This window comes from Nyctibius grandis, chromosome Z (assembly GCF_013368605.1).
Source record: "Nyctibius grandis isolate bNycGra1 chromosome Z, bNycGra1.pri, whole genome shotgun sequence".
Taxonomy (NCBI): domain Eukaryota; kingdom Metazoa; phylum Chordata; class Aves; order Nyctibiiformes; family Nyctibiidae; genus Nyctibius; species Nyctibius grandis.
Window position 1 is genome coordinate 9,105,604 of NC_090695.1, and position 21,380 is coordinate 9,126,983.

General features: G+C 42.6%; 1 protein-coding gene across 2 annotated transcripts in view; it reads left to right on the top strand.

The window, feature by feature from the left end:
- The window catches only part of UNC13B (unc-13 homolog B), a 197,899-nt gene that overhangs the window by 144,616 nt on the left and 31,903 nt on the right, over positions 1-21,380 (top strand). For both annotated transcript variants that reach the window (XM_068422034.1, XM_068422033.1), the window contains 8 exons: positions 1,162-1,296; positions 2,133-2,254; positions 3,203-3,288; positions 11,350-11,476; positions 16,726-16,822; positions 17,627-17,770; positions 17,908-17,985; positions 18,988-19,065. In XM_068422034.1, the coding sequence (XP_068278135.1) occupies positions 1,162-1,296; positions 2,133-2,254; positions 3,203-3,288; positions 11,350-11,476; positions 16,726-16,822; positions 17,627-17,770; positions 17,908-17,985; positions 18,988-19,065 (867 nt within the window). The remainder of the gene's footprint in view (positions 1-1,161; positions 1,297-2,132; positions 2,255-3,202; positions 3,289-11,349; positions 11,477-16,725; positions 16,823-17,626; positions 17,771-17,907; positions 17,986-18,987; positions 19,066-21,380) is intronic.

Sequence of the window (21,380 nt, forward strand, 5' to 3'; positions counted from 1 at the left end):
TGTTAATAACATTAAGAAGCTTTTCCTATAAAACTGTCTGCAATGTTTATCAGTCACTACCAACTCTTCACCATCTTTTATCTAGTAAATATTTTAAAATTTGTTTCTTGGAGGGTAAGATACTGAAATGAGGTAGTATCTCTCAGTAGAGATCCAAGAGAGTTGTTATGAATGCTAATGTGCTGGTTCTGTACTTAAGTTTATTGGTCTAGCAATGTGTAATGAGATTATTTTTAATTCCCGGGTTTTGTTCGTAACTTTTTAAAAAATACTGTTGTAGGCTAGCACATGTCACTTAGTAATTCTTATCTTATCAAAAATAAAGCAAGTCTTTAATTTATTTCAGGAAGTGCTTAAAATTTTCCTCTTAAGCCCTAAGGTAAATGTTGTTTTAGAACTTTATTTTGAAAGTCTTCATTCAGACAATATGTCTGTATTGAAAGTTTGCTTTATAGAAATACTCCGAAAAGTTTAAAGGTAGTGACAATATAAAAATTATCTCAGGTTTTAGTTTTATTCACAGGGCGACACGTGCATATCTGTTTAGTTTAAAGTAACCCTGCAGCGTTTTTCTAAAGCAACGTAACAATGAAATAATGAAAAGAGCTGCTGTTGCAAGAGGAGAAGGTGTGTCGGTTGTCATGTCTTTAAGGATTCTGGTGTGCTTTAGAATTCAGTAAAGCTTGTGAAGAAAGATGTCCTTAAAGAAAGTTTAAAGGCATGCAAGTGTGTGGTCTTCAGCAAGACTTTCCAGATCAGATGTAATGTGCTCCACTGGTCTGTTGCACATTCTTCCAATGTTTGAAAAGATTGCTTGCTGGCTTCATAGCAAAATCCTAGCAGAATTTAGCAGAAATTGTGTTTGCTTGGCTCAGATTATACATATATCAAGCAGCATGATTTATTTATTCTCAAGAATCTCCCTTGGCATTTCAAAATCTCTTTTATGCTCCAAATATATCCTGCGGGGACATAAGTGTTGTCACTGTTGTTTTATGCCTGGGGATAGCAACCCGTTCATGGTTTCAGGTCACTGATAGAGCAAATCACTGAAAGCACATCCACCAAGTCCTGGGTAGTTCACAAACCGATGACTTTTTCTTTACCTGTTTCATTTATGAACGGTGCTTTGTTTGACTCTTTTTGTTGTCTCCTTGCCAGGTCCAAGAGCTGCAGAGTCCACCCCGAGCCAGCCAGGTAGTGAAGGACTGTGTAAAAGCTTGCCTCAACTCCACCTATGAGTACATTTTCAACAACTGTCATGAGCTATACAGTCGCGAGTACCAGACAGATCCTGTGAGTAGCTGATAAGCGGGCAGAAATCCAAGTTTCTGATTTTCTTAAGATAATAAGAAGAATACTAATTGATACAAAAAGCCACACAAACAAAATTATGTGACTTGTTATCTTCTGAATGCACAAAACTTGTAATCAAGTAATGAGCACTAATTAGTAAGTGGAGGATGATAATTATTTTACACTAACTAATTATGATTAGTTTTGCCAGCCTCAGCTATTTTATTTCATGAGCAGTTATTTGTGTAGGGAAGGTTTGATGCAGCTTTGAGTGAGAAAAGCCAATTAGAGCAAATGTAGACTGATCAAGAAAACTGTCTTTAGCACAGATAAACCTCAAGCAGTGAAATTTTATCTTGTTTTCTGGCATCCAGTGTCCTGCACTGGGCTTAGGAGGTACCTCTAGACACAAACTGTTTTCAAATCTATGAGAGCTCTACTGGCCACTCCGCAGTAATACACACACAACGTGTCAACATGGATATAGTCATCAACCCATGTGCCTAAAAAGCAAGGATTTGGAACAAGTGTAGAGCAAATGGTGTCTCAGTAGGTCTCCTGGAGCCTGACCAGCTCTTGGCATCGTAAATGACAAAACAGGGACTGTTTGGGTTTGAGGCCACCAGTAAGCAACATAGTTAGGCATGTTACTGTGTTTTGCAGTAGATCATGCAAGTTGTTAGCAGACATTAATAATTTTAAGCTCTTCAGAAGAAAGGGTCCACAGGTAGTTAGTGTTTGGAGTTTTTATGATGATCTACATTTGTCAGATTTTTCATTCCCCTTTTAAATTTACACTGGTTTTCCAATTATTTCTGTCCCAGAACAAAAATCAGGACCTTCCGCCTGAGGAACAGGGCCCCAGCATCAGGAACCTGGATTTCTGGCCCAAGCTCATCACTTTGATAGTTTCCATCATAGAAGAGGACAAGAATTCTTATACCCCAGTCCTGAATCAGTAAGAACCTTACATGTCCTGTATGGCTAATGCTACTCTCTGTGTGTTCTGCTTTATTTGTTAAACTGCTTTCTATCTCTTCTGTCACTTGTGTATTTATAGAAGTACTTATCTTGTCTGTCTGTCTTTCTGTCTTATCTGTCTCTGTCTATATAAATAACTCTTTTTGATTGGGATGGAAGAGTTTCAAAAGGTTCAGTTACGATGGCGTTCGAACACAAACACCCTGATTATTACAATCGTGAACTCAGGGAGGCAGCTGAAAATGGGGTGAGAGTTCTTTTGGTTTTTTCTGATGTTGAGCAGTTCTGGGATGCACATTAATGCACACAGTGGTGCCGTGGTGACGATACCTTACGCTGTGATTTAGGAACGTGGTGCTCAGTGCAGCACTAGGAGGCTGGGTGGGGTTGGCACAACATTGGAAAGGAACCTGAAACTGATCCATTTAACCAGTGGATGCTCCTCCAACAGTCCTACATGGCAGGAGAGAGGGAGGTATCTGACAAGGTATTATACACAAAGAGCTGGATTATGCCTTAGTGATCATTGATTTAACATGGCAGGGATACCTGATTAGTACTCACCTGTCAGCCTAGGAACCCTAGAAAAAAAAAAGAAAAAAAAATATGGACAGGAAAGGGGAAAAAAGTGTAGGGGCATTGAGATCACATTTCTAGAATTATTGTATGCATCTTTTCTAGGAGAGACATCCAGAGCGTGGCTTTTTGAGTTAAAACTAGTCTCAACAGCAGTGTTGTTTTCAGGTTATTTTATTTATGCCACAGAGTCCAGCCCATGATGTCCAATTTCCATCTGGTCATTTACCTGGGATGAAGGAAGCATCTGTAATATTGAGCTTTTCAATTTGTAGCTTAGCTCAGAGCTGAATAAAGAAGAGCCTTTTGCTCTCATACATGCCAAAGCCTTTCCCAAATGTCCCCTCAGGTTTCCTCAGGAGCTTGCTGTTGGGAAGATCAGCGCAGAGGTGATGTGGAGTCTTTTTGCCCAGGATATGAAATACGCTATGGAAGGTAAGAGAATTCCTCACTGCTGCCAGCTGACTTGTTGCTGATCTCTTGTTCTCCATCCATTTGGTGTAAATAAGGCTTAAGCACATTATTAGCACCACTGTTTGGAGCAGGGATTTCTAGTGGTTTGTTTGTGGACAGCTGCTTTATGCATGAGAATTGAGGATGAGATCTGCATGAGCTCTAGACCTGTGTGTTAGGTTTGAAATCAGAAGTTCACTTTGGGCTGAGGTTATCACAGCTTAGATCAGCAGCTGCTTCTTTCTGCATTGTACAATGGTAGAAGGGGCTGGAGAAGTAGGTGGGCTCTGAGTCGTGCCATGGCTGTAGTTCCCTGGATGATACAGTGTAGACTGTCTAAGCCTTTGGCAGAAACTAGAACAAATCCTGCTGCAGACATCTTTGTTTTGAATGAATCTTTGCATAATTCCACCAGACTCCTAGGAAAGGAGAAATTTTCATAGAATCACAGAATGGTTTGGGTTGGAAGGGACCTTGAAGATCATCTAGTTCCAACCCCCCTGCCACAGGCAGGAACACCTTCCACTAGACCAGGTTGCTCAAAGCTCCATCCAACCTGACCTTGAACACTGCCATGGAGGGGCATCCACAGCTTCTCTGGGCAACCTGTTCCAGTGTCTCACCACCCTCACAGGAAAGAATTTCTTCCTCATATCTAACCTAAATCTCCCCTCTTTCAGTTTAAAACTGTTCCCCCTCATCCTATCACTCCATGCCCTTGTAAAAAAGTCCCTCTCCAGCTTTCCTGTAGCCCCTTCAGGTACTGGAAGGCTGCTAGAAGGTCTCCCTAGAGCCTTCTCTTCTCCAGGCTGAGCAGCCCCAACTCTCTCAGCCTGTCTCCATAGGAGAGGTGCTCCAGCCCTCTGATCATCTTTGTGGCCCTCCTCTGGACTCGCTCCAACAGTTTTACTGTTTCTGAAAATGAGTTAGGCATGCAGAGCCCAACAAACTCCCAGAAAGGAATTCTGCGACTTGCAGTACTCTTCTGGTGGTTTATTACAATTTCTGAACTTGGTTTTAGTGCTATAAATTAATTTGCAGAGTGTGATCAGCTTCTTACAAGGTTCAGAAAGCATCCAGCTCCCACCAGCTCTGCAGCTGTGGTAGCAGTTGTTTTCCCAGTATTTTGCAGGGTCAAGCTTTATGATCATCTGTAAGGTGATATTGTGATAAAACAGAAGGGCCAATGCTGCCTATGGCATGCTAACTGTATTCATGTTCCAAAACCAAGTAAATTTACTGCTTTTGGTCACTCACAAAATCATGCTCAATCCATTTGCCCCCAGTTTGATCTAAGCTCACTTATAGAAGTGACAGCCTATTAGGCTTTTATATCAGACTGCTAGAAAAAAACTGCTGCCAGCTGAGAGAGTTTCCTGTGTTTTGTTCTTCAGGAACAGTTTGTGTGGGTGCTCTGTAAGTGAAGAAGATTGACTCCATCTATTTCTTCGTCTGTCACTGTAACAGCAGTAGAGACTGTGTGGTGGGGGGACACTTTTTGCCCCCTCTAGGCTTGAATTCAGAAGGCTGCAGGTTCAGATGAAATGTTCTCCTTTCTGTGTTAGGAACTTTTTATATATGCTTGTTCCCCACAGTGCCTTTGTCTTGTGAGGTCGTGTTGATGTGAAAACAGACACTGGCAAGAAGGACTCAGACCTGCTAACTGTGTTGAAGAGTCTCTTTTATAGTGACTGTCACTGCTTGCTTATGTGTTAGAGATAAGACAACTGTGATAACTTCATGTTCACTTTCCCTAGAAACTGTTTGCTCCTGCAGCCATTTTGGCTCCCCTTTCCAGTCACCCTCAGGAATTTATAATGCAGTTTGCTCTTCTATGTGTTGAAAGTGCTGTACCTTCCTCCTTTCCCAGCAGCCATGAGAACTGGATCTCTCCAGATCTAGTTGCTGATTTTCCTAGGATTCCCTTTACCTGTTGCATCCAAAATGCAGCCACATAAAGGTTATTGATGTGTGTGAGTTTGACTGTCAAAGGGGACATGACTTTGATATTTTTTCCTCTTTTACATGGCTCTATTTGATTGCCAGTGCCCAAATCAACTTTGCCTCACAGGTTTTATCTGTTCACGTCTCATACCATATCCCCTTTGACTCTGTCCTCCCTGGTGAATCAGGGCTTATTTTAGCTTTTCCTGACATCCCTCTGGTCACTTGTGAGCTTCTTAAGACAAGGATTGGCATAATATTTCCACCTGTAAGTTCATCAGTGCATAGCAAATACTTGCTGAAAGAACATCAACCGTCTTCAAAGTATTTCTTGGTGAGAAAAGATGACAAAAAGGCAGATGAGGGACCGGGAAGGGTTTGCATTTTGAACAAAAGCTGAAGAACTGCGTGGTGCATGTATTTGTACTCTAGCTGTGCAAGTCCAGCAGGAGGATTGAACAATGATAGAGTCTGTGTTGGTGTGTGTCTCTTCCAAATATATATTCAAGAAATCCTCAGGGTGCAAAATTCTATTTGAGGAAAGTGTGATTCCTCACTGCTTTGCTCTCCAGAAACTTACGAAGATAACCTTTATAACAAGCTCTACAATAATTCAATTACAGGCCTTACTACATGTATTTTAAATACAGGTGACTGGATTAGGTCACTGCATTTTTTTTAAATGAGGGGAAAAAGGGGATTCAAGGAAGCAGATTAATTGATGTGAAGGATGATTATTGGATTTGCTGTCCTTAGCTCTTGGCTCTGTCATTTCTCAGTTTGAATTGCTGATTTCCCAACAAGTTTAACTACACCAAGAGTTTCATATTCCTGTCTTTGCTAGTTTGTGAAGTAATCCCTGGGTACATTTCTGGTGTGCTCCAAGATCTGTATGCATCAGGAGCTCTCTAAAACAAAAACTAATCTGTATTGTGAAGATATGTGCACGTGAACCTGGAGCGTAATACTTGCTCCTAACTTTCTTCCTGGTGTTTTCCCTTATGTTCTGTTCCTAAGTTCTGGATAACATGAGCTCATTCACCTCACCAAGTGGTAAGTTCATGCTCCTTAGTAGGGTTTATAGTCATGAGTAGGCAAGGGCTTTCATCTGCTACCTGTAGTTTTAGCACTCTGGATGTTGTTGCTAATATTAGCTTTAGTGCCCTGTAGTTTTATGCCAGTGATGAGCAGATCTGCAAAGTATATGTGGAAGACCATACTGCTGCTGCAGAAATGGAGGGCATGTGCTGCTCAGGAGACTCCTGTTCTGACTAGTCACTCCAGTTGTTTTTTAGGCGGTACCCGATACATGGAGCAGTTCTGGGTGAGAGTCCCTTTGCTGGGTCCCAGGCATTAAGCTGTAGATAACATCTGATGGAGAATAACTGGTGAGGTCAGAGCTGGAGTTCATGTGTGGCTCTATTCCTTCCCTCCTGGCTGGGGTGACAATTGAGGGTCTCTGGCCCTTTTTTTCAGTGGGAGTAAATTTTCTTGTAGCTTAAAGGCCATACAATGGCTTTGGTATAGAAAAAGTGCCAGCCTGGCTGCATGAAACTGCCCCCTTCCTCCTTCCAGCCTGATGCTTACACATTGCTCTCCAGTATGCAGTGTGGAAGAGAGTTAGGAGGCTCAGGGGGGAGATGGCTTCTCTGAGTTGGAGAGCAGTGCCTGGCTGTGTGAGTTGTTTTCCTTTTTCCCCACAGGTGGCAGCTAACTGTGCCTCTCTGAGCTAGAGCTTACCCCCAGTCCACTGTGTAGCCTCTGCAGGGCAATGTATAAATACTGATTTATACGTAGAATACAGTGTTTAGGGGCATCAGAACCAGAAGTCTTGCTAGCCTATGGATGCTTCAGCATGTGTCCCGTGGGCAGCTTCTGAAGAGTTAGATTGCTGATGCGTAAAATGTTCAAGTCATAAAAATGAAACACCTACTTTCTATTTAAAATATGTTCAGCAACTGGTAGCAATAGTCACGGCAGCAGTTGGTTTGCCTGCTGGAAAGCGAGTGCACTGCAGACTTATCTTATGCCTTTGTCTCCCCTAAGGAGACTCAGCTGCTGAGACACAGCAGAAGCTCCAGGATATACCTTGCTTGTTTTGTTTCCTCTCTCCCACAAATCAGTGACAGCTCAGGGCACCATGAACAGCAGACCTGGCCCTTCCCTCCTGGCTGGCGATGGCAGTACAGGATGAGGCATTGAGAAGTATCCCTTGTTCCCCATCAACCCAAGAGTATAACAGATTGGATAGACTGTCATGTGGCCCAGACTTGGCTGGCAAGATCATGCTACCCTGGAGTCACTGTAGCGTAGAGGATCATTTTTCCAAGTCATACAGTTAGCTGCACCTCTGGGACGCTGACCAGTGTTCAGCAGCTGGATAACCTCCTTGTGAGCCCGCTGGTAACTGGAGTTACTAGTTTTCTTGCTCTTCTGTGAAACCTCTGTGACCCAGAAAGCACGAACTCTCCAAGCAGAGGGCTTCTGCTCTTCCTTTACTAGGAAGATATTAAAAGACAGTAACAGAAAATCGATGTCATCCTTGATGGCAATGTTTCATCTTATTTTGGATGCATCAGCATTAGGAGAGTTGTAAACTGGAAGCCTCTCTGATAGGAAGAGAGACTGAGTAGACTTGGCATGCAGGATTAAGTAAATCATTCTGCAACATTCTCACTTCTAATAAGGGGAGGGGGATCAGGTGCACACACAGATACCAGCTGTCTAAAGTGTTAACGCTTCAACAGCCTCAGTACCTATTAGAGTTTCTTTGCAGAAATTCACATTATTTGCTAGAAATTAACCTGCAGATTAAGGATGTGGAGGAAGTCCTGTTCTCTGCCTGAAAAATAGAACCGGACGTGACACTAGAAAGTGTGCTGCTAGGAAGCAGTTCCCTATTAATGCCTTAATAATATGGCCTTGGTGACCCTTAAAGCTCTTCTCCAGAGGAGACTGTTTGCAGCTGAGGAAATGTGAAAGACTTACAGAACTCTGTGGTCTTTTCAGGATAAAACACAGCAGTTACTGCAAAATATCTGTGCACTCTTCCACTGTTGCTGCCGCTAAGCTCTTTAAAAGCCAGCAGGTTATAAAGCAGAACAGAAATGTGCTAAGACTGATGGCTCCCATGCTCTTCACTTTACTTTTTCTAAAATGGGTTTTCAAAGTATACCTCTGGCCGATGAGTTTCCATGTCACCTTCAAGTGCTCTTAAACATTTCCCTTTACAAAGAAAGCAGCTGATCAAAACCATGGAGGTTTCATTGAAGGGGGGAAGGCAGATGGTACGAGCTGTTGGGGCTGAGGGGGTTTTGGGGCTTTGTTGGCTTTCTTTATCCTCCAGCATGTTTGAGCTATTACAGTTCACTTTTGTCTTTTCTCTGTCACAAGCCCCACCTTTCTTTCGCATACGTAAAGTTCTCTTTTATGGTGGTAAGACCTCTTCTTCTTTTACTTTCCTGTAGTTTTATCCTCTTGCTGTCAAGCTTCTCCTTTACTGCTTAGATGGCTAGGTAGTCCTAGTAGGAGTCCTTGGAGTTATGCTTCTATGGCTGCTTTGTGTCTTCCTCTTCTGCAACTTAGTAGTGTTTTAAATGTCCTAAAACCGAGAAAAAGTCTTGAATTACTTGCTTTTAGTGCACTGCTTAATTTTGAGGAAATAAATCTGATTTGAGAACGTTTTACCTCCAAGTCAGAGCTTCTCTCTGCAGGAACAGCGCTTTCCCCATGTGGGAATAGCACCTGGGTGGCAGCACATATCAAAGTTAATGAAGTTATAATTGTCCATTGATTTCCTCACACTCACAGGGAGCTAAGTGGGCACGGTTATTGCTGTGTTTGTTTCCAGTTTTAGGTCTGCAGAGAGAGCTTTGCGTTTTCTTCTGTAGTTGTTCTTGAGGGACAACTCAGTCAGCAGTTCAGAGACTGAGTATACTTATACTTCCTTAGTGCTCAAGAAAGATACTGGATTTATTAACGTAAAACAGGAATGGACTTTTCTTGGCTTCAATATAAGCAAGTTCACTGTGGAGAGGAATGGATCACAGTACATGTGAAACAGTAGCACATGTAATTTGTCCACCAAACCATCACTGCTAGGGACTATGTCTCTCAGATATTGGGCATTTTAATTTCTTTGAAACAAAGGTTGGGTTTCTTTTTTTTTTGAGATTGTCTCTGTGAGGATCTGCTACATGTGAATTAGAAGGAAATCTGTATTACACTGTTACAGAGGTTTGCAAACAACTCACCGGATTGCTTCGCTGCTTGGGAGTTGACAAGGCTTATGGAATAATTATGCATGAAAAGTTCTTTGGTTTTTGTGTTTTCAGTTGGATAATTCATAATTTATGTGACCTTTCTTCTTGTATATATTGTTGAAGCTTCAAGAGAGATGTGGAAGTTTCTTAACGTTTTGAAATAGCTGCAAGAATTCTCATTTACATGAAAATAGATCATGATATTGTAAGATAAGCTTGTCTGTCAGGTAACTGATTAGAAAGCTGGGGCCATTTTACATCATTAAGATCTATCTTCTGCTGATGAATATCTGTAGCATGTATTGCTCACATATGCATACATCTACCCAGGTACTGGATACTTGTACCAAAGTCCTAGATTAAAGCGATTCAAAGTTAAGAGAAAGACTTCTGCTTTTTAACGTAGTTGGGTCCTGTTTACACATCAGCAGTGATGCTCTTGGAAAGTTACATCAATAATGAGGTGAACACATAAAAGGTAGGAAGACTAGTCTGAAGTCAAATTTTAGGGGAAAAAAACTGAGTCTAAGCCAAAATCATGTATGTCTTAGTCTCGTATCTCACACTGTAGCCATGGACAAGCAGCTTGCTGTGGTGCTAGAGTGAACAAAGAAGCCTGGCACAAAGTGTATTCATGCTGTTGAAGCTTGGCAGAAGAAGGAGATGGATATGGGCAGGCAGCACCAGCGAGCAGTGGTGCAGAATTGTTCAGGTGATAATTCAGGATCGCAGTGCAGGCAAAAGCCAGGTGCTGAGTCCTCTTAGCATCATGAAAAAGGAATTAATTTTATTCTGTTCAAGGAGGATTTTGAAGAAAAGCAGTGCATAGAAGGAGCTGCCTGTGTAAGCACATGAGGGGTGGCTTGGTAGAAAGTGTTGAGATGCTTTTGGGAGAACTTAACAAGTAGTTTAAAACCAGGGATCATGGGCTGATCAGAGGTGGGAGTCAACTGCTGAAGGATGGTGGTGTGGACGTAGGCTCTGAAGGGCCTTGAGAGTGAAGACATGGAGCATACATTTCTCATGAGAGAGAAAGGGGAGTGGTGGTCTAGGGAGATGATCTGTGCAGAAACCTGAGTACAGCAAGTTCTTAAGTGGCATAGGTGTGTGGGAAGGGTCGTGTTGTAAAGATATGCATGTTACACAGGGAGGAACTTCATTGTCCTGACATAGCCTGGATACAACAACATAACGAAACCTGGCGTGAGGAAGAGGCTCAGCAGCAGGTAGATATCCATGGGTCGCTTCAGTGGACTGTGCTCAGGGAGGCAATACAAATAAGAAAACAGTTGCCTTCTGAAAGAGATGCGTGATGAATTTCTGCAAGCTGGTGATCAGGGAAGGCTCCAGCTCCTGTGTAGCTTGTTTGAACTTGCTTGTGACTCATGCTGTCAAACTCTAAAGAACTTAATTCTTTCTACTCTTGTCTCTTAGGGGATGTAGTGTAACATGTTGATATTGCCTTTGTTTATATCCAAGAATGAACAGGTTCGCTCTCCTTGATTTGTTTCCTGCAAAGATGAAATCTGGACTGTCATATGTAAAATGGAAAGGCCGTAAGAGATTGCTCTATTTTTATTGCTTTGACAACCAAAAAGTCTTTAACAAATGGAAGTATTAATTTGAGCTACAGAAATAAACTCCAGAGCCCCAGTGGTCAACCACCAAGAATCTCTGCCTGCTGCCAAAGTCCTGTGTCATGAAGATCTTGTGGCTCTGTAGGTGCTTCATCCTCAAAACCATTGTATACTGTGGAGACACTTTCTAAGACCCTCCTGTGCCTAATGCAGTGACAGTGGTAAATTTGGACCTAACTGGTTTTTTTTCTTCCTTACAGAGCATGAGAAACACAGATTGTGTAAAAGTGCAGACTATATGAATTTACACTTCAAAGTGAAGTGGCTGTACAATGAATATGTTCGCGATCTGCCTGCCTTCAAGGGAAAAGTGCCTGAATATCCAGCGTGAGTGTGTTATGTCTCCTGTAGTAAATCCCCACTATGCACCCCCTTGTGTGTTACCTTGAGGGTAGTCATTTGGTTCTCCTGTGGCTGCCTTCGTGATACACCATTTCTTCACTCCTGATTTTCTGTGTTTATGTGCATGTTTGTCCCCTCTGGTGTTCTGTGCTACTGTCCCTGACACAATTCAATCCTTTATTGTACAGTATCTCCCAAGATCTCAAAAGCTTTAGCAATGGCATGGACAATCTTTAAGCCACTTTGTACCTGAAGTGTGGGCTTCGGTCAATTCTTGAACAGAAGACTACTGGATGTATGCTTACATTCTTGTGTTAATAGATACAACTTTATCTGTATGTGCTGTATGTATGTGTGTATTTGTGTGTATGAATGTCATATGTATACACACACAGAGCAAGACTTCTAAGTAAAGATAATGTTTTCTTTTTTCAGTAAGACCAGGTGGTTTAGTCGGAAACATCAGATAAGCAGTCATTCTTAAGCTCTAAGCGATTGTTTGTAACTTTAACTTTAAAAGAGCAGCAGTAGATTCAAACCTGAAGATGGTTAATGATCCCAAAAAGTTGTCTGTGCAACCTGGAGAAAATACTGTAGCTGAAGTCCCATGCTTGGCCTAAGGCAAGAGCAGGTGCGTTGTTTCTGACCAGTGTTTAACTGGTTTTCAGAGGCTTTCAGCGATGGTTGCTTCGCGTATTCTTCAAGCAGCTTTTTTCCCTGTGGTTCACTGTTACCTCTCCACTGGGTTTTGGGGGTTTAACACACTCCCCCTTTTCCCCCTCCAAATCTTTCTTGCTTCTGTTTGAGCTTGTTATATCCTGTCCTACCAGCCTGGGCATGGAGAACAAATTGTTCCTTTTTTACAAGAGTGAAATGCATTTCTCATGTCCCTTCCTAGTCTTCTGCTGGTTCCCGTTTGTTCCCAGCTTTTCTTGTAAGTGAGGTTTACTCACCTCTCTCCAGCTGGTCTGTCTGGACATACAACACCCAAACTTAAATACTGATGTTTCATCTAGACCTTGCCTTGCATTGCCTTGCAGGCAGTGCTACTGCTCACACACGCTGGAATGATAGCAGCCTTTTATTTTTTCCTTCTTCAATGGTGTTGTTGACTAGTGATGCTTCCAGTGGGCCACAAACCAGCACCCAGGCACCCTCAACAGTGTCCTAGCCGTTCTTCCCATCCTCTATGTGACTGTTCACTGCTGTCTAAATGCAGCACTTTGCACTTGCCCCTCTTGAAAAAAACATCTTGCCTGGGCTGTGTTTCCAGTTTGGCATTTTGAATTCTCTTCCCATCCTGCGGTGCACACAGTCCCCCAAGCCTGGTGCTAGCTGCATACTAATAAGACTTGAGGCAGTTGGCGTAATTGCTCAGCTTGGGCTACGGGCCTTGCTTATCAAATCAGGTCAGCGAGAGGCATTAACTCAGTGAATAGGGTGCTGGAGTGACAGTCCCAGAAGCCCTGTTCTCTTTGCTGTGCCTCTTGAGTCAGTGCATTCTCAGGCAAGCCATCAGATACTCTTAATCTCTCTTTCTCTCCTGTGTAATCAGGATAATGATGCTCAGTTTCGTTCTGCTGTCATTTCCAGACTGTTCTGCTCTGCTGGCCTTTGTGGTTGAGCTTTAGTGCTCATGTGCATTTTCAGCCGCTGGCTTTGTTACTCCACTCTTGTATTTTAGTACAACCACCACATTGTCAGACACAGGTGATGTTTATTTCAACGGTAGCCTTCACCTGTCACAAAATATCCCTGTGGTATCAATTACAGCAATGTGCTCTTGTCCTTTGATTTGCTTCATCACAAGTATTTTTAGTCTTGAAGCTTCCTTAAACAAGTCCATGCATCAGGTTTGCACATCAGTAAACTCTTTAGATGAAACTAAATTGCTGCTGTCCAGGGAACAGCTGAGTTGTGTGTCTACTCGACAGACAAGAGGCTATCCACAACCGCTTTTTGTGTTGAAACTATGAGAAACAATGCTTCTGATAGCCTTGAGATATGATTGAATAAAGTAAAGGCTCCAAAGCGTTGAAGCTGAAGTTTTTATGCTCCCCTTATTTTCTGAAATTCGGCAACAGTTTCTGAAACTAAAGTAGTAACATAGCTGGGAGTGGATCTTCCAAACTTCCTCTCTTCACTTTCTAGCTGCCAGATAAATCTGTGAAGTGTCCGTTTCCGAAAAACCCTAGCTTTTTAGATGTGTAAAGAAGTGTTCTATGCTTTGTTTTAATACTGATGTTAGCATGCAGCTAGTATTGTAGCTGTACTGGAGACTGCCTCCTCTCTGGTAGGGGAAGGCATTCCTTCCTTTGAGATCCTGTCCTATTCTTCTGTCTCACTTCATCAAACATAGTATTTATTCTTTACTCTTTGAAACCCTGCCTGCATTCTTGCCTCTGTGCTTGCCAAGGCCCACAGGGTGTTCATTGGGTACCCACATGCATCAACAGGGCAAATGAACAAGATTAATTCACCTGTAAAGTCTCAGACCACAGGAGCCAGGCTCATGGCCAAGCTGAAATTGCAGCCTTTTGTGTTGCGTTACTGTTGTGCAGTCAACAGAGGTAAACTTCCATTTAGTCACAAAGCACCACTCCCTTTGCCGGCAGGCAGGACTGAGGCATATTCTGTGCAAACCTCATTTGGAGAGGTTGCCTGTGCTATCTCGAGTCAGGCTGTGCTGACCTCTGGAAGCACAGAATGCCTCTGAAGCAGCACCGTGAGCCTCTGCTTTTGTGTGCTGGTGCGTGAGTCGTTACAGTATTTGTTTCTAGATCAATAATTGAAGCAGATGAAGGAGAAGAAATGTGCCATATAACAACATTTTCAAGATATTTCTGCATGAAATCAGATTATTTTTATTACTTTCTGTGCTAGATAATTTTGAATATCATTTTGGATATGTTGCCTTCGTAGTCCACAGAGTACCCCCTCACTTGCTCAGCAGCCCAAGACCTGATAGTAAAACCCTGTAAGGGGTACTTGGCTTAAGATAACTAGAGGTTTGTGTTACAGCTCAAAGCACATTTTGGTCCTGAATGTGCCCAGGGATTTGGAAGTATTTATGGATGATTTATATCTCTTGTGTTTTCCTGCCAGCCAATAAGGGACAAGGTTTAGGCTGGCATTGCAAATGTAGTTACAGAATTTCCTGACCTGATCCAAGTGATTCACTTTGCACTTAAACATTCATATTAAACCTCTTTCTGGAGGTAGTGCATTTTTTTATTTGGGGGGGAGGTTGTGGTTATTCCCCTCCCCACCCCCTAATAGTACCTTTTTCCTTACTATTTTTGTTTAGAAAGCTTGGCAAGACAGTAAAATACCTATGCACTTGATTTTGTATGTCAACATACGGTAGCCATAAAAATGGGCAACGACTGTTGTCAACAGTGAATGGCTCCTTCTTATGGATATGGTGCAATATGAATGATAATCAGGAAGTAATTATACTTCTCAGAGCAAGAATCATGGCTTCTGGCACAAACAAGTAATCTTCCCTGTACCTGGACCTATGACATGTGAAGCAGTCAGCATCTTGTAGGCTGGGAACTGTGAAAGGGTGGAAGATGTGTAGCTGCTTCCTTGTAAACTGCTTGAGTTCTCTTCTAAGGATTGAGCTGTTGCTTTAAAATATGCTATTGTAATTAATAACAAAATGTTGAAACAGGTTGAGAAACGTGCAGCAGACTCTGAAATAAGCTGGCTTTCAGGAGTCCAAAGTGCCATTCAACAGGAATTTTTCCAAAACGCAGGAAGTCCATATGTCTGAGACAATGTTCCCCTGCTGCTGTCTATATTAAACAGGGCTGCATAGACAGGTTGCTGTTGGCGTTTAACACTGTGTCAGTTACAATTTCCAATATTAGCATTGATGTGCTTTATATTTCAAAGAGTAGAGAGTATTTAAGGCTATGTAGTATGCTATGTCTGTGAATTTGCTCTTGATCTCCCTCTCATGTCTGCCACATGCTTTCATGTTCTTTGCAAACTCAGCCCATAATTAGCACAATCTCTATGAACACAGCTGCCTGTTTAGAGGAGGCTGTACTCTGTGAAGCTCATATAATAATCTTTTGTATGGACTGAAATCACACTTGGGCACTTTTTTCACTTATTTGTGAATGCTGTTTAGTAATATTTGAAATTAAGATTTGCTTCAGCTGCAGTATGTTGGCACTTGCACACAAAAAATCCTAGACAGACATTTAAATAAAGCTGTAAGTGCTATGTTGTTGCTTAAACACAGACACGCCTGGCCCCGTGCCTCGCTTTTGTATTACGGGGATGTGTCCCACAGAGCAGAGAACAGAGGGATGACCAGCTGTAAGATCCCATCACTGAAGCTGCTTCTCACCTTGCCTGTTTGGCCAAGGTGGGGTTGTGTAGAACCCTGTTGGTCCAGCACTTAACATGAGCTAAGTTTGTGCTTCTTTAAAATAAAGCAATGAAGATCTGCTTACAGGGCAGACCAGCTTCCTGCAAGCCCTAGCAGATGTGCTGTGCTATCACCAGAAGTTAATCTTACTCAAGCATCTTCACAGTGAGTTCAGCAGCCCATATAAATGGGACAGTGTTCTAGAGAAGGCTTGGGGAAAGGGAGAGAGGGATCGAAGTGGAGAAAACTTCTAGCCTTGATTCTGCCTCCTGGCACTCTAGAAGTCTGTCTGTGTCTGCAGATAAAGTGGCTGAAGGGCCTTGGAAAACAGGCGCTTCTTTTCTTCCCTTTGTTCTCATTTGCAACTCTCACGTGAAGGATGGTAGACCCGAATGGGCAGCAGGACAGTCTGCTGTCTCTCTTAGCATGCAGAGATAGTGGTATTGGAGGTCTCCATTGTCCTCTCTGGCACATGGGTGAAAGGGGAAGAAAAGACGAAGTGCTCTGAGATGATGCAAAGTTAAAGGTGGTGCTCAAGGGGAAAAAAGGGGAAGGTACGAAGAAAGAGGAAAGACAGGGAAGAAGGACAAAACCAGGACCAACAATCTGCAGAGGTTGGGCTGTGTTCTGCTTGTCCCACCCAAGTGATGCTACAGCCCCTGTTCACTGGTAGCTTCTATACAGGTAGGATTATTTCTAGGAACTTTGGCTGCACGCACAGATAACAGCATTCAGAAATCTAACAGTGGCAAGCTTTCACAAGGCTTGCTGAAACAGCAGCACTGTCTGAGTCTGGTTGGGGTGCTCTGTTTCTTGCTGTAACTTGCTGTCTTTCCTGTTCCTCCTACAGGTGGTTTGAGCAGTTTGTGATGCAGTGGCTGGATGAAAATGAAGATGTTTCCTTAGAATTCCTGCATGGTGCTCTGGAGAGAGATAAAAAAGATGGGGTATGTAGGTCACTCTGAGTGGAGGACTTGGCGCTACATCCTTCAATGTCCAGAATCAAATAGCAAGACTGTAGATTCAGCTGTCATACAAACGGAGGATGCAGCCCTTTTTTGCTTGCTAAACAACTGGGAAACTCATTTATTTTAGGACTTTTCTCTGGAGGTCACAGAGAGCTGTTTAATAGCAAGGTGCATATCGTTCATGTATGTCTCTTCTGTTCTGCTGCTGTTAATGTCAGCCAGTGACTTGGTTCTCTCTCATCTCTCTGTGTTTGTGAGAGGTAATTGAAATCTAAGGCACTTTGCATGTACTTAGTCATGCAGTGAGAATGTGACTTTAATCCACTGACAGAGTAATCTTATTCTTAATTTGCTGAGTATTCCCTTTGGAGAGCAAGAGCCTTCCCATTTGTTCAGTGACTTGGCAGTGTAGTCTGTGATGCTATGTAAGCATTCTCTTTAGTATCTAAATTTTAAGAAAATCTAAAAAAAGCTCTTCACTCTCTCCTTCTTTCCTCATTAACTAACAGGCAAGCCGTGCATTTCATTAAGGGTCTCAGCATCATGCTACATTTGCTTGGTGCTTGCCACATCATAGTTGGTGAAGGACAGTAAACTTAACCCAACAAAACTGGCTACTTAGCTTCTCTGGCCTTTTGGAGAGCTTTTTGACTAATTCTGAGGAAGATGTAGGTTTTGGGAAAGTTGTCCTGCCTCCAATATGGTAGATGATGGAGACACCCATGAAATAGGAGTATTTCAGATCTTTCTGTTTGAGAATGACTCTTTGTACTTCTGTTTTAGTTCCAGCAAACATCCGAGCATGCTCTGTTCTCTTGCTCAGTGGTGGATGTCTTCACTCAGCTCAATCAGAGCTTTGAGATCATTAAGAAGCTGGAGTGCCCAGACCCTGTCATTGTTGCTCATTATAATAGGAGGTTTGCTAAGGTAAAACCCTCAACATCCCTCTGTTTTATCTTCCCTTAGTGGGATGCAAAAAAGTATGATGTTTTTTGGTTTTATTGCCTGGAGTTCTCCTGGAGTTATAGAGAACAAGTAACAGTGCTCGCATCTTGTCTTCGCAGACTATTGGGAAAGTGCTGATGCAGTATGCTGACATACTCTCCAAGAGCTTCCAGTCCTACTGTGCCAAGGAGAAACTGGTGAGTCATGCTGAGTTTCTCTTCTTCCCTGAGGAATCACATAATTGTCCTCATAAAAACAAGTTTCTTGCATTGCACCTGACCATGTTGATGGTGTAAATATTCTGAGTATTGTTTTTTGTCATCATTTCTACACTTTTGTGGATTGAACTTTGTCTTGGCTATAAAATAAAACTGGGTCCTGAGGGTGATCTGCAGGGCTTGGAGGCTGTCAGGTCCCCTTGAAATTAACTTCCACTCTGCCTGAGTTGTGTGTCACGGAAGTGATTAAAAAAAAAAAAGACTAAAACATGGGCACAAGCTGCTTGGTAGATCTGGTACTCAGCAGCACTCTTGGTTTACTGTTGTCTCCATCTAATTATCTTGCTTTTTAACCCTGAATTAAATAAAATTCTGTATATTAAATAGAACTGGGTCTTACAGTTTTGAACCCTACATCTGTCCCGGGGTTCAAATCTCCCACACCTGTACCAGGGATGTAACTGCAGAGGGAAGAGTGTGTTGCTCAGGCTGCCCTTGACTGTTGCTCCCAAGCTTGGTCTGGCAGGACCCAGATGGGTGTCTCAATGCAGCTTTGGCTGGCAGTTCCGCTTCTGATCTGGGATGTACACCATTCACAGTAGTACATTGCAGCATTAAGAGGCTGAAGGTGACACAGCTTGGACGCTTGCAGGGCATGGCAGGAGCTGCAGAGAGTTGGGCCTTGTCCTGACACTGACTTCTTGTCAGCTTGCTCTCTGTGATAAAGCTGAGGAGGAAAATACAACAGCAGACATCTCCCTGATCTGGGGTTTCTGGAACTGGCCATCCCATTTCAAGCTGGAGAAAAAAATTACTTGTCTTTTTTTAGGTTTGAGTGCTGAAATCTGTGCATGCCCTACCTCCTATTAGACTCTCAGATCTGGTGGTACTGGGGTAAGGGTGTTGAGGCACAGACTGTACCACAGGTGAAAATGTGTTGGCATCCTGAGGAGTAACAGGCACCTGCCTTTGTCCCTTCAGCCCTGCATCCTGATGAATAACATCCAACAGCTGAGGGTGCAGCTAGAGAAGATGTTTGAAGCCATGGGTGGAAAAGAGGTAAGAGTGCTAAGAGACTGAGTATTACTCATTCCTACTGCACTGTTACTAGGTTATTTGCATCATACTGGTACTTGCAGACTGCAGTCATAAGGAAAGCCCTGTGACACCTGGCACTATAGGAAATGTGAGGGGACAGCCATGCCCGAAGACTTTTCAAGAAAATGTATCGTAAGATGCAGGAGCGAATGTTTTGAGACACAGAATAGCATGGAGGAGGAAAGAGAAGGATATGTACTGTGCTCATGTGGGCTGGATGTGGGCATGGCTGGTGATTTCACAGCTCTGAAAACAGATAGGTCTGAGAACTGTTGACATCGAGTCTTTTTATGTGGCATATAAATATGGGGCAGTACTTTTGGCATTAAATGTCCAATATCTAATATATTGCAGACAAGCAAATAAGAGTTTTGTACTCATGTTTTGTTGGATACTCAGATGTATCCATGTACATAAATATCTTAGTTTTTGTTCTTTGTTCTGAGATGGCCATTTTTACAAAAATAAGGTTTTCCTCCCACAGGTCACTGTGTCTGTTCTGATGTAATCTGTGTGTCTGTTTTTTTCTCTTTTTTCATTGCTTTTCAAGATTCAGGAAGATGAAGAAAAGGCTGCTGATGCTGCTGTTAGGAAAAAATTATTTTGAAAGCCTAAGTGCATTCTCTTTGTTTGTGTTGTGGTAGAACCTGCGCTATGACCTGTATGCCAAGAGGAAAGTCTGCTTTGCTGATGGGCAGCTCAGTTTTTGCCTGTATTGCTGTTTCACATCTTTCTTGTGTTCAGTGACATGGTTCTATGAAGTGGTAAAAATCTCAACAAATAGATTTACCCCATGAGGCAAGGAAAATTGCTGTCATTCTTTCGCATGTGATCTCAACAATCCTAATTTCTGAGCCCTACATCAAGAACTAGAAGTATATGCTCTCAGCTGTAATAGCAGGGGTAGCTAAACGCTCATTTTTCAGGAAAAAATAGACTTGTGATGAAACATTTGTGAAGTGGTTTATGAAGTTTTAATCCATGTGCACATAATTTCCCTTAAGGAATCAATTTGCTATTTTTTTCCATAGTGGTGGCCCTTAAGTAGAGTTTCCCTGTATTTCAAATGGAAAATACCACCTGCAAATTGAAAATACCACCTGACAGTGTGTTAAATAGGGGGAGGAAAAAAGTGTTTATTAGGACTGTCAGCTACTTTTCCTAGCCTAGAACTCTTCTCTGCATTCTGCCCTTTAAAACCTTCCTCAGCAGGTATAGGTAAGGTAGAACAGAGGTGATGAAGCCACTATTTCCCCTGCACTGTGGAATCAAATGAAAAAAAAGGGAGAGCAACCCAGACTGTGATCAATAAAACACACAGGAAGAAACCTGGCAAACACACTAGGAAGCTGGTTTTCGAACGTGATTTTTTTCTTTTCTTTTCAAATGTTGCTTGTCCACTTCATTAGTCTGCCACTGATCACCAGAAATGAACCGTATTGTGTTAGGTGCCTGCATTATTTGCTATCCCCAGGGGTTTCCATCTTGGTGACTATGTAGTACTGCACTTCTTGACTTGAAACCTGCCAGGTCCTTTGTTTTGCTAGAGTAAACAAGGTCTTGTCCTAGTTTGAGTAGTCCTTTTTCTGCAGTAGGTTGAACCTGTCTACTGAGTAACAATTGTGAGACAACAGCTTTGAAAACAGAACATGTAGACAAACATGCTGCTGGAAATGCATCTATGGGTTTTATCCTCTCCTTCAGAAAGGGCAGTTCTTACTTTCTGTGACAGATTTGATTTATATTCATCTATACATCACTCAGCAGCTTGCACAGATGTAAGCATTGCTCTGACTTCTCTACCCAAAAAGGAAGTGCTTCCATGGGGGAATACGAAAGCAGCACAGTGGTTTTGTTGTCTTGAACTCTACACCTTTCTGTGTTCTCAAAGATGTTGTTGAGAACTGGGTACCAAATATTCCATTGTTCCTGCGGCGGGTATGTTAGATGTACGATGTGTGAAGCCAGAACTTGGGGATTGCTTTCAGTTGCTGTGTACTTGTGGCTTCCTCTGCTTCTGATTCCCAGATGCATCTCCATCTACAGCTGTAGCACTGCACAACTCTGGAAAGCTTTAAAATACGGCTGCTACCTAGCGCTCTTTGCCAGTGGGTCCAAAACACGCTCCTACGGAAATCCATTGCACTTATTCCCTTTTGCAGCAAGGGAAATGAAAAGACTGGGCTCACCCATAGTCACCCTGCAGCGTAATGTCATAGACCAGAAGTGCTTGCCCAGTACTATTTCTTGGGATTGGGCTGCTTGATATAGTGCCT